Source organism: Dermacentor silvarum, chromosome 3 (assembly GCF_013339745.2).
Source record: "Dermacentor silvarum isolate Dsil-2018 chromosome 3, BIME_Dsil_1.4, whole genome shotgun sequence".
NCBI classification, from domain to species: Eukaryota; Metazoa; Arthropoda; class Arachnida; order Ixodida; family Ixodidae; genus Dermacentor; species Dermacentor silvarum.
Genome location: NC_051156.1, coordinates 172960949 through 172973789, shown reverse-complemented (window position 1 = coordinate 172973789; position 12841 = coordinate 172960949). Strand labels below are relative to the sequence as shown.

Below are 12841 nucleotides of genomic sequence, written 5' to 3'. Positions count from 1 at the left end.
CGCGTAATTGGGTTCTTTTCTTGAAAGGCCGTAGAAAAAATTGGAACGTGAAATTTTGCGAGGAATCGCTCAATTTCAAAATGAAGTTTTCACTGCCGTCTTAAACCTTCGTGCTCCTCAAGGGCTCATAGTCTAATAGCAGCTGTCTTGCTCGTAAAGAATTGTCACCGAAAGTGAAATTCACTCAGTTGACTGCTCGAACTTTTGCGTTTTCTTGCTTTAACAGGTACCGCTAAAGTTCAAGCCGAGACAACTTCTTCCTGTCTTCGACGGAGGATTGCACCTACGGGCAGTGCCTCGTCAGCACTCTGCAAACAGTGTTTTATAATAATCAAGGATTTGTTTTATGCAAGCGGCGACGGAAGCGCTTGTTGCTTATTTTTTGAGCGTCAAGAAAAAGGTATAAAAAAGGGCTAATTGAACTACATAAAAATTGAAGCACCATAATTTCGACTTTAAGAAGAGAAATGTAGGCATGCAATGAAAGTTTGATTAGTAAACAATATAGCTCTTCATCATGCACTGGACAGGACACAATATATTGGTTTTACAGGATGTTCGCGCCAAGCCTTTCAACATCGTTGGCACGTACATTTTGCTTGTAAGTAATACTGTTTATGATAACTTGCTCTTAGCTAGTTAAAACTCATTATACCTTTCGTGTACTTTACAAATGGCCCACGACAAACTAATGCACACAGTTAGTATTGAAACAACACATTTCAATGACATCTTTGAACGTACAACTTTTAGAATATTGGCAATTGTTCACTCTTCGATGCAATTGGCTCCTGTGATCATCTCCGCTGACCATGTGCCAAATAATAACAAAGCTAATAGCAACATCAATATATGCTACCAGCCAAGTATGTAGTTTTTCAAAAATCGGAACGTCCACAGTGACACCCAGGAGAAACAGCATTCTCCCCGTCTTTTGAATACATTAATTGTGAGACTTTTAATGTGCACTGTGTCTCTTATCAGTGTTCTTGCTTAATAATTGATTTTTTTAATGCGGTGTCCGATCTCGGCCTTCCCGATAGCACCCCAGTTGGCTTCTCCTAATGCACTACTTGTATTAGCAGCCCATGATCTAGCCATGCACTAAGTACCATCTGACATAAATGTCGCTGGGCCTTAGCTGCCGTATGCATCGTATTCATAGCTGTCCGATCTCGTCCTATCTTCCTCCCTCTAAAAACAAGCGTTAGACAGCAGAGCGGCCTCTTTTCAGGCTAACTTGTCAACATTTCGTCGTCTTGCTTTCTCTCATCATCTCTGGTTCTTGTTTGCATTGAACATATCCTCCTACAGTGAACTTTTATGTGTATCAAAATTGAGTTTCTTCTGTCCGGGCGTGTGGCGGAGTCTTTAGTGTTTGGTTTGTGGAATTCGAATTCCGCCGCGGCCTAAATTAGATCCCGCCCCCTCGGGCTCAGTAGCGCAACGCCACAGCCACTATGCCACCACGGCAGGTTAGTGCTTGTGGAGCCGAGGCTGACAGAATTTTTTTAATGAATCATTTTTAGCCCACCGTGGTTTCTCAGTAATTATGGTGTTGGGCTGCTAAGCACGAGGTCGCGGTATCGAATCCCGGTCACGGCAGCCGCATTTCGATGGGGGCGAAATGCAGAAAACACTCGTGTACTTAGAATTAGGTGCACGGTCTCAGGTGGTCCAAGTTAAACTGGAGTCCCCCACTACGACGTGCCTTATAATCAGAAGGTGGTTCTGGCACGTAAAACTCCCTAATTAAAAAAATCATCATTTGAAAATTTTACTCGGCGTTTTTATCATTTGCTCTGCTTGTCGTCACTTCGGTAGGAATTATACAACTATTTTAATACGCGTATTTGAAAGAAAAGGTTGGCGTAAGAATGCGCTACGTCTTCACTGTTCTCATTCGATGGTGCACAGACAGATAAGCTCCGCCAGAGGAGACGCGCCCCAGAAAGGCATTGCAAGCGGCTTGCGCCAATTGTAGAGATAGCGGGTCGGTCACGGTATTTTGATACTCTGTTGATAAGAATAACAGGCACTTGGCGCGTAGTATTGACTAGCCTTCGGTGTTTGGAACGAGGAAGCGGCGTGCGCAGGGGGCCACTCGCGTTGAGCTACGCGGCTTTATCTCGGGATTTTCTTCTCTGCTTCTTTCGCCTTTACCGCGCTATCTTTATTCCCTGACTGCCGTCGAGCGAACTCAGGCAAGCGAGAAACTTGAGTAATCCTGCAGAGCCCGGTAGGGTGGACTTCCGCACCAGCAAGAAATTCACTAAACACTGAAGGCTTTGTACATTCCTTTCAGTATAATTGCATCTGATTCGTTCTGAGGTCTCGTAGTCTGGCAGTCTCGGAGCAATAAGCAGTACTAGAGGATCTATTAGCCCGATATCATGGAAATGTTGTGCCTCGGTCGTAACACTATTGTTTATGTATTTTTAATAACTTAACAGAGATGGTGGCGTGGAGCAGAGGTAGAACATCCGACTTCAAATCTGAACGTCGTAAGTTCGAATCCTACTCCAGTCCACCACATTTTCAGGCATAGAGTGGTGCCTGACACCGGCAAAAAAAAAAGAACATATTGCCGAGAGCTAGTGGGGCTATACTAGTTCAGGTGCAACCAAACTAAGCAGGCCCACTAAGCTTCATCAAAGTCACTCCCTCACTAGAACAGGAATTGGCCTCCCTGGTGCAGTATTCGGCCACAACCTCCCTCATGACTCCAAGTAATTGGAGATCGCAGGGAGAGGCCTTCGTCCTGCAGTGGACTTAAATATAGGTGGATGAAGATGATGATGAATAACTTAACAAGCAGTGCGAGGAGAGCCAGTCGGAATCAATACTTTGCTACCACAGAGGTAGCCACTGCAGTCTGAAAAAATAATTTACATTCGCCTGAACACATAGAAGTTAATTCTGCTACCACAGCACGTAACGTTTGAGCCAAAGAAAAAATTAAAAAACCGTTCACATGCAGACATGATAAAAACGTGTCATCAAAATGCCCACGCTATCGAAGGCAAGGTCGAAGTATATGGTTAATCAAACGATTCAATTGCTTAATGTTGATTATATGCTTCTAATTTATCACTCACTATTCCATGTTTATTATTCAGTTAATTCGTATCCTAATCGTATCGTATTTCACGCTCAATCACGATGATGCCGACAGGGTCTCCTTGACCATCATGCAACGTAGGAGACGCGAGTCATATCCTTCAAAAGTCTGGGCAGCCGCGCATCTGTGTTGGGCGACTCTCTTCTGCTACGACCCCAAAACGTTGCTTAATGTCGTGCGGGCCCTGGCGGTCCTGACACGATTCACACATTTGGTCTAGATGGGCCTCGCAAGCTTCGGTCGGCTTGGCGTCATTGCGCGTGCTTAACGCGCATCGGTATACTCATTCGCACGCCGAGCGCGCGCAGACTCGGCACGCTTGCTTTTGCTCTGGAATTTGCTCTCTTACGCGCCGACAGCCGTCTTTCGACGTGGCGGCATGTTGTCGTTACAAATCCCTCAAGGAGGAGGAAACAAGCGTATTCAAAATTTCAGACAGAGTAGATCTGAAGCCCTTGGTCTCTCGGTTGAGGCACACTGCAGATCCCAGGTCATGAGATTTTCTTGCATGGTATTGTCAGCTGACCTTAAGAGGGCCTACCAGGCTTCCTGCGAGGGAGCTGGCAGTAGTTTTTTCGGAGGGGGCTTGTCAGAGCATCCCCATAAGATATGATTTTGGGTGGCTAGTTGGTTCTGGCCGCAATTTAGGCAAATTGGGTCCATCTGTCCACACGTAAGATACGTCGATCTGTGCTGGCAGGGGAAAGAGTCAGTTTGTATCTGACGTAAAATCATTGCCTGTTCCCTGGATAGCCCCTTATTAGGAACTGGATAGATTTTCCTCAGGGGAATTTGCAGCCGCCTTTGCAGCTTGCCAGGCAGCGGCCCGATAAGTCGAATACGGTGAGCCGGCGACGCCAGAATCGCCAGAGATTTTCCCCATTTATAATCCGGCGCGTTGAACCTGCCTTGCAGTAGCACGGCATACAGCGGTACAGCGTACAGCGAGCGAGCATTCTTTGGGCGCAGCTCTTAAGCCATCTTAAGCCCGTTCCTGTGTTGAGCGTCGGCGTGCATCGTCGGCGTAAGCGAGCGCACAAGCACAGTTAAAGATGAAAGAGCGCACGTGGAGCGCGACGGGTGCGACGACGCTGTCGGAGGAGGCGAGGAGGCGAGACGATGTCCTGTTGGAGGAGGCGAGAGGACGCTGTCGGAGGCGTTCAGCTTCGTTTGCCGTATAGTCAGGGTAGGCAGCTCTTCGCTCACGTTTAATCTCAGGGTCCGCTGCTCTTTGTTGACGTTTTCACTCGATGTCGCGCTCCCTTAGCTCGGGGTCTTCAACTCGTCACTCACGGCGAGCCTCGGCTTCGGAAACCCACGCCTAGCAATTTTCTCCTTGTCGCTGACGGTGGGCCTCGGCTTCGGAAGCCTTCGCCTCGGGACCGTCGGCTCTTCGCTGACGGAGAGCCTCGGTTACGGAAGCCCTCACGCTAGAATCGGCACGTCGACGACGAGCCCTTTCCCGAGTGAGTTCACGGCGGCGTCCATCAAACGCGACTTGCTCCTTTGCAGAACGCACCACTCGTGGCCTTCCCATCTGTTCGCCGAAACTCATCTGAGGCGAGAGAAGCCTGCAAAAGCGCGCGCCAACACGCTTTCCTTCCGTGTTCCTCCTCACGACACACCAAACGAACCTGATTGGTCGGGCGCGTGTCAAGCATATCCAATGCGTGTGTGAGCCACACGTGATTTCTTTCTTTTTCTCTCTCTATTTCTTTATTTATTTCTTCCTTTCATTGTCACTTTCTTTCTTCCTTTCTTTTCTTTCTTGTCCATGGTATGTGCTATTAAACTTGGACCCTTTCTGCATTATCACCAGGTTCGGCCCACTTTTCAGCGTGACACCACCGCCACCACCACCGCCGAAACATGTGAGCCTATAAAGCTTCGCCTAAAATGATGTGCAGGGGCCGCTACAGCATAGGTCCAGACCAGGCAGACGCTTAGAGGATAATATGTTTGGACTAACCCCATGCATAAAGATTTCAGTACCTCAGAATAGACCTTCATCGATGGCATTTCTATGTATTAAAAGAGCCTATGACGACGTAGACAGGGAGTCATCATAGGATAATCTTAAGCACGAATGCATACATGACGATTTCGTGGAGCTGCTGAGAGAGATATATAGAGACAACCGAGTGCAAGTTGTATGGGAAGGTCGAAAATATTATGAAGTGGTGGAAATTCACCCAAGGACTGAAGCAAGGAAGTCAACTGTCTCCATTGTTGTTCGTGTTTTATGTTAAGGGCTTAGAAAGACGACTGCAAAACAACAAATTAAGGTTTGATTTATCCTACATGCGTAATGGAGAAATTGTGCAGCATAAGGTACCACGACTGATGTATGCGGACGACCTAGTGCTACCAGAAGACAATACTAGAGATTTGTGGACACTTACGAATATATGTGGCAACGTAGCGACATATCCAGGCCTTAAGTTTAGCACAACGGAATCGGGAATTATGATCTTTATTGAAGAGACGAGTAATTACGTGGTGTCAATTCAACAGCAAGTCATACCCGTAGTCGAGCAATATAAATACCTCGGCGTATACATAAACGAACGAAGGACTTACTCAAGCACCCACAAAGATATTCTGAAAATAAAACGGAAGATGAATGAAGCAAGAATTAAAAATAGTACAATGTGTGGCCACAATAATTATGAGGTTATGCATGGAATCAGGAAAGAAGTAATGGCATCAGCACTACCATTAGCAAATTACTTTTTATGCTTAAAATCGGATATATTTAGGGGTTGGAAGTTAACCAAAGACTGGTAGCCGGGTTGGTGCTTGGAGCCCAGGTTAAAACCACAAATTAGCCAGAGCTGGGTGACATGGGTTAGGCCTCGTTTTTAGTCAGAGAAGCGCAGAACAAGATTAGTTTAGAAGAAAGACCCAGGAACATAGATCAAACTAAATGGGCGGCTAAAGTGCACAAGTATCTGTACCTGAAAGCGTGGACACAGAATGGAGGAAGCAGTCAAGAAGGTTGGCCACCAAGTACGGGTGATAGAAAGTGTAAATAGCCAACAAAGGAGCAATCAGAAAGAGACTGAGAGAAAGAGAAACAGTGAACTGGATGCAAAGAATGGAAAGCAAAAAGACCATGGAGATTTACAAGAATGAGAAGAAAGAAATTATAAGGGAAGATCTGTACGATAACGCAAAGAGAAGTGCTTGGTATTTGAGGCTCGAGCTGGTTGCCTAAGGACAAAGACCTACCGGAGCAAATACGCGCGACTAAACGAGGCATATGTATGGTGCAGAAAAAATCCGGAGACCACTCCGCACACCCTAATACAGTGCTAAGGGATTCACCCTGTGAGACACAGAGGTTTACGCACGCCTTCTTGAAGCGCTTCGCTTTTAAGTGGATGGAAGCATCAACTGGTCAGTAGCCGAGATAAGGAAGAGAAGTTACAAGTATGGTTGGGAAAAAAACAGGGAAGATATTGATACGACCGGATTCGTTACTAGCATAGGCAGTGGTGCAAGGTAGATAGAGAAATTTTGAGGAAGCGAAAGAAGATTAAAGCGATTTGTACAAAAATGGTATAAGGACAGTTGCGTACCAACTATTTCTCGGGTGGCATGCAAAGCCAACCGCAAACGATCTGGCTCTCCCTTTCTCTCTCTCTCTCTCTCTCTCTATGTATATATATATATATATATATATATATATATATATATATGTTGAAATACTACTACAATACGGGAAAAGGACTGGAATTGCGCCTGTCAGTTATTTATATATTTAACAGACATATACCTATTTGTCACTCCCACATGGTGAACCTTGGGGGCCCGTAAAATTACTCGAATTTCCATTTATTTGTTAGTTGTAGATAACACCTGCTTAATTCAATTTTTTTTTTACTATAAGGACCTGTGTTGTTTTATCGCAGCAGCAGTTTTAGACAAATCCTCAGAAGATTTTTTTTCATTCCAGGCTGATTCTCTTTCGGCAGTAACCTACGTGGAAACTACCTTGCTTCCGCGTTGTACTGAAAGGGAACACACAAGAAGTGAGCTGCTTTGTGTATACAAAGCTCCTCTCTCACTTCCTAAGGGGAATTGCCTTCGTAACACCGTGCGAAGGGCGTATTGCGCAGCAATCTCGCCGGCGTTATATGGAGAGAGAAGCATGACCTTCGATCAGTTGCCCTGCGCGATACGAACGCCGCCCTTTCTTGTTTTCTCTGTATATTGCTATCGACGCACCCATGCTGAGTTGTGGCTTGGACAGAGAGCACTCGCGAAGCGCAAGAGATTGAAGCCTTAACGAAATCCGATCACTACCGGGTCCATTCGAACATGAAAGTTGGCTGAGAGCACGTATAACAACAAATTTGAGGTACCCAAATTTCACTGTTGTGTTTCCAACGAGAACTTCCTCGCGGTTCAAAAGTGTTGGAGGCCTCTACCATGTTGTCCACGTTCGTCACACTTCTCGCGCTCTTACTGGCCGTTCTATTTTGGTAAGTACAGCTTCCTTGTCACCTTCATTATCCTAAAGCGTAATGTCGAGCCGCATTTTACGATGGATTTCATTTTCCATTATTTCTTGCCACCCTTCGCGCCAAGCGGCCAATATCAATTGGTAACGACGCTGGGCGTTTGAGCAAGTGATGATAGGTGGAGAAAGTGAAACATGAAATGGAAAAGCAATACTGCTCTTGACTACCTTAGAAACGGTTGCCACAAATTGATATCTTTAGGGAATTAAATAGATGGTTTCAATTCTTTGTGGCGTTTTTCCAAAAAAATCCCATCATCTCACCCTACGGGCAACCATGGTGGGATGCGAAAGCATCGCGGCGGGTGCGCATCGAGTTTCCGTTTCGTTTCACTTGGCAACACAACCCAACGAAAGTTAGAGTGAGAGAATGTATTGAGAAGAGAGGAGACGTTTGTACGGGGTTGTTGCGTCTTTATTTAGAGATCGTACGTGATTCCTAGCGTCGGTGCGCGCGATATCTTGAAGACGACTGCTTTTTGGTGGGTGAAGTGTCGCGTCAATGGGTCTTGCTGCAGAGGGTCGAGTTTGACATTTGCGAAGACGAGGTATGTGTACGTTCCCCTGATGGAGGTGGGTTGCTTGTGATCTTGGGAAATGCATCGCAAAGAGTATACATCCTTCATGTGCTGCACCAGCCAATCGGTTGTCTGTGTGTCTACGTTGAAGTCCCCTGCGAGTATGAAGGGCACGTGTCTGTAGGTCTTGGTGTACTCTACCATGCTCCTTGCGAGGTAAAGTTCGACGCTTTCTCTTGAGATGTTGGGTTTGGGATACAGCCCGAAGTTCGGGGTCCGCTTGCCGACGCTGACGTTTACGTTCGGCTTCCCGAGCCTTCCTCTGCTCCACGGCGGTGGTGCTGCCGCTGTAACTAGTGCCGACGTTGACGCTGTTCATGGCGTTTCGCACATCGTTGCACAGAGAGAGAATGACGGAAGCACAGCGAACGCCCGCATTATACTGCGCCGCGACACTTGCGCCGCCTACCGGCGTACCCTTAGAGAGAGAGGGAGAGAGTGAGAGAGAGAGAGGTATATGCAATGATTTGCTGCACCGAACCTGTGGCGGAGAGGGGGAGAGGGGAGTAGGAGAGCGCACACCTGCGTAGGAGAAGAGAAAGAGGGAGAGTTGCGCATGGGCAGTATGGGTGCGGAAGCCGCAGAACGGACACTGCCCCGAGCATAAGATGCTCTCGCATCTAAAACAACTGGCGCCATGCTTGGCATCTTTTGTATGGCCTGAATATTAGTATCAGTGACATTTGTGTATCTGAGAGACTGAACATCTTTTTTCTACAACATCTACGTATTGTTGGAGCTCGACAAGCACAGCTCCCGTGCTCTTTATGTTTTGTGTCTGGCCACGTGAATACGCCCTAGAAGCTGTGTACGCACCAAAACCACGATCTGCATTATTGGGAGACTTTGGGTTAGTTTTCACCCGCTGAGGTTCTTTAACGTCCACTCAGTGCACGGGACATGGGCGTTTCTGTATTCCACCCCCATTAGAATGCGCTCACCATAACTGAAGTTGAACCCATGACCTCGTGTTCAGCAGTGAAACGCTGCACATAGCCACTGCTGTACCGAGCCGGGTTTAGAGTATTCGTTCAGCTGATCTCCGAGGTGGTATTGCGTAGCGATGCTACACATCTAGAACTTGACTCAATACCTTTCACTACTCGTAGCATATGTGTTGAGCATGAACGTGCTTGGTTTTGGTTTTTACGTCTACGTCATGGAAGACATTTTCGAGATTGCAGACAAAACGAAATTCCTCGCTGTTTTCTGGTATTCTATGTAAGTGGGTATCAGGGATATTTACAAGAACAAATGGACGAATGATGAAGGCAGGAGAGAAAAGCACAATGAAAAACACGCAGCCTAAATGTAGATGAGGATGCTATATTGAGTATTTCGTAGTTAGCCGTATTTAGGATTCAACGCAGATGTCATTTTCAAGTTGAAAACCTTGCTTCAGCCACTAACTGAATATTCATTTGCTTCAAACACGGCGCCCACCATTCCCTCCGACAGCAATCTTCGGATAAGCGATGCAGATAGAGATGGATAACAATTATTTTGGCGTCAAACTTTCCCAATAAAGTCTGATTGAGTAACCCCTTCAATACTTACTGACGTGGTGAACGCCAAAAAAAAAATACATGTTTGTAGAAACAATCGGTGAGAACTTTATTTATAACTTGAACCGTATGGGTAAGCCTGAAATGATCGCATGTGCTTTAGGCACGCTAAAATACATTACTTATTTTAATAATATTTGCAAGAACGTTCCAGCATTCCAGGGACCTTGACTGACTGTGTCTGGTGTCCTATCATGACTTACAACATCCCATTATTTGTTAAAGCCATTAGAGAACTAATTCATTTGGCACATTTATATGGTTTGCATAAACAGTGACAGTAGCTTCATTTATATGCGCACGTCTACCATCACAGTACTAGATTTAGATTACTCTGGAGAGAACTTGTAAAATTCCACAAAAGGACTCATAGCTATGAAATATCCCCAGCAATTTTGGCAACATATATTGTAATTTTAAATGTATTATTCTCTCCAGGGCTTCTAGGATTAGTTGTTTGAAAATGTTCAAATTAGCACTTCTCATTGATGTGTTTGTAGAGCACGCACGCATTTAGAATCGTAGGCACATTTCCTTTGCCATTGTTGTTGAATATTTGGGCTGGTGGGTTCGCGTTCTGACAGTAGCACAGGTGCTGTTTGTTTGTGTCTTTAGAGTGAGTGTTAGTGCGCTTCAGTCTGAACCCAGCTTCCAAAAAACGCGTGTCAGATCAACGTCAACGTAAAAATAGCTCAAAAAGTACCAGTGTGCGCAAGCATGAAGTACTACTTATTGCGGTGAACGGGTGCTTATCGGAATGTTCTCAATAATTTAAAATACCTCTGCGTCAAAGGACATTACAAAGCGGAGTGGTCACTAAAGTATTTTCAGAAATCTAAAAGAAAGTCTATAATATGGGAAAGAAATCTCGCTACACGTCAATTTAACATCTGCTAGAAAGGATCACAACGATAACAAAAAACAAGAAGACAGGCAAGCCTAATAATTGTACATTTTTTGGATATGTAAAAGACACAGATACGCATATACACACATACACACACGCACGTACACACACACGCACACACGCACGCATTGACGCACACACACGCACACACATACAACACACACAAGGGGGCGCGCGCGCGCGCGCATTATGTTAGAAAAACTTGATTCCTTATAACACAATGTTGGCTAATGCTTTCATGAATGCGTCGTGATGTTCAATGGTGACTAGTGATGCGGGAAGGCAGTTCCACTCGTCGGGTGTACGTGGCAGATATGCTTTTGAATATGGATTTGGAGATATGAATTTATAGCATAGCAGATTATGAGGGTTATGAATCATGGTCCGTGTCTTAGAAGCTGGTGCCGGACCTTTGTTCTACACAACTTCGCATTTCTCCTAAATCAATCGAAAGAGCTCATCGGATTGGTATATTTCTTCCTAGTAAAAGCAGACCTTTAAATAGTAAATTTTTTCCGCGATATAAAGAAAGGCATGCTGTCTCGAGCAATGCAAGAAGATTGAGGGGATCAGGCATCAGCATGCCAGAAGATATTTTAGATAATGTTAGACGAAACGGAACGCTTTTGTGTATTTTTGCCATGGGCAACGCCTCGGCAACGCTAGCACGAAACGTCCCCGTGAGAGGACCAGGTTTCAATGCTATTTTTTCAACCGGAACTTCGGAGCCGGCTGCAGTGCGTATGAACGGTTGTGGTTCGAGGTGATACTCGTCAGTGCCATTCGTTCGAAGGAACACCGAAGAAGCACACGCTAAGCATTGCTGACCCCCATTTCCTCGACACGGCAGGGGCTACTGATTTTTGTTGAAATACTTTTATATTCTTTTGCATTCTTATGTTATGTGCTACTTAATTTGTGTCAAAAATATGTAATATCAGTCATTATATTTTATACTGAGAGTTATTTTGCACCACTGCATTATAGCCAGCTTCCATATATCAACATGAAAGTATCCACATGCACCTGTGTTAATATACCCTTCTGTCAACACTTTATACTTTTTATATTGATACACCAGCCTCTCCAGTGTTCGTCTGGGAGGCCTGAGCTAGGTCACGTGAAAGAACTTTCGGCTTTTTTTTTTCGGTTCTCCCTTTTTCGTCTTGTGTATTTAGTGTGGAAAATAAAACATGATGATTATGATGATAGTTTTCTTACAGAAGGGACCGAAATACGCACGGAGGGGTTTTTGTTTGCCGTCGCATTGCTTCAGATAAATTGAAATAGCACAAAGTTCATGTGAGGTGGTCTGGTGCCAGCTCAAAACATTGTAATAGTCAAAAGCTGACACTGTGTCCTTTTAGAGAGCAGCTCTTAGGCGCCGATTCCTGGGTTGACCGTCGGCGTCCCTCACTGTAACCACGTGAAGGTGCTCGTGCCACTGCTCGCGCGTTCGTCGTTGTCTTCTTCCACAGCTGGCTGCTTTGCCGCTCATTACACCAGCGTTCCCACACTGTTCCTCCTCCTGCGAAGGCGCTGGCGGCACTGGCCCAGTGCCAGTCGGAGCGGCGAGTTCGGTCTGAAATTATTTGTCTCAAGATATCGCGAAATGAAAACACGTATATTCTGCGCTCCAATTTCGCAATTAATTTCGTAATCGTCGGACATTTTTGATCGATGCCATCGAGTTCGAGTAACGTGTTTTTGGAGATTATAATGTAACGGAAACAACTGACATCGATTTCATTCTACTAGGAGGCAACTTTTGCCTCGCTATTTTTGACTTGCCCCAGTGACCCCCTTTTTCCGCTAGAACCACTGCCTTGGATGTTCAAATGGCGTATTTTGTGAATTTGTTTGGGCGGTCACAGACTGTTTTGTAGCGTTAGCTACACTGGCCTAGCCAAGCCCGTTTCGCGCGGCACATCAAGAGCCGTGCTGCGCATGCGCAAGGATCAGTGATGTCACACGGCTTGAGCACCGGAGCCACCGGAGCCGGCACCTCTCGCGCACTCCGCCGCCGCCGCGCGCGACTCACCGCCGCCGGTCTGCGCATTCCAGAGGAGTCACGTCGTAGCCGTGGTAGACGCACTGGCGCCGGCGCGTGCTCGCTGTGCAGTCGCCGTCTGACACAGCGCTGGA

General features: G+C 46.0%; 2 protein-coding genes across 4 annotated transcripts in view; both read left to right on the top strand.

Moving 5' to 3' along the window:
* The window catches only part of LOC119446100 (cytochrome P450 3A41-like), a 136472-nt gene extending 135967 nt beyond the window's left edge, over positions 1–505 (top strand). For both annotated transcript variants that reach the window (XM_049663899.1, XM_037710448.2), the window contains exon 14: positions 227–505. In XM_049663899.1, coding sequence (XP_049519856.1) covers positions 227–328 — 102 coding nt within the window. In that variant the 3' untranslated portion in view covers positions 329–505. The remainder of the gene's footprint in view (positions 1–226) is intronic.
* A 6865-nt stretch (positions 506–7370) lies between these two features.
* Positions 7371–12841, top strand: part of LOC119446101 (cytochrome P450 3A41-like) — a 58943-nt gene continuing 53472 nt past the window's right edge. For both annotated transcript variants that reach the window (XM_037710450.2, XM_049663901.1), the window contains exon 1: positions 7371–7608. In XM_037710450.2, the coding sequence (XP_037566378.1) occupies positions 7556–7608 (53 nt within the window). In that variant the 5' untranslated portion in view covers positions 7371–7555. The remainder of the gene's footprint in view (positions 7609–12841) is intronic.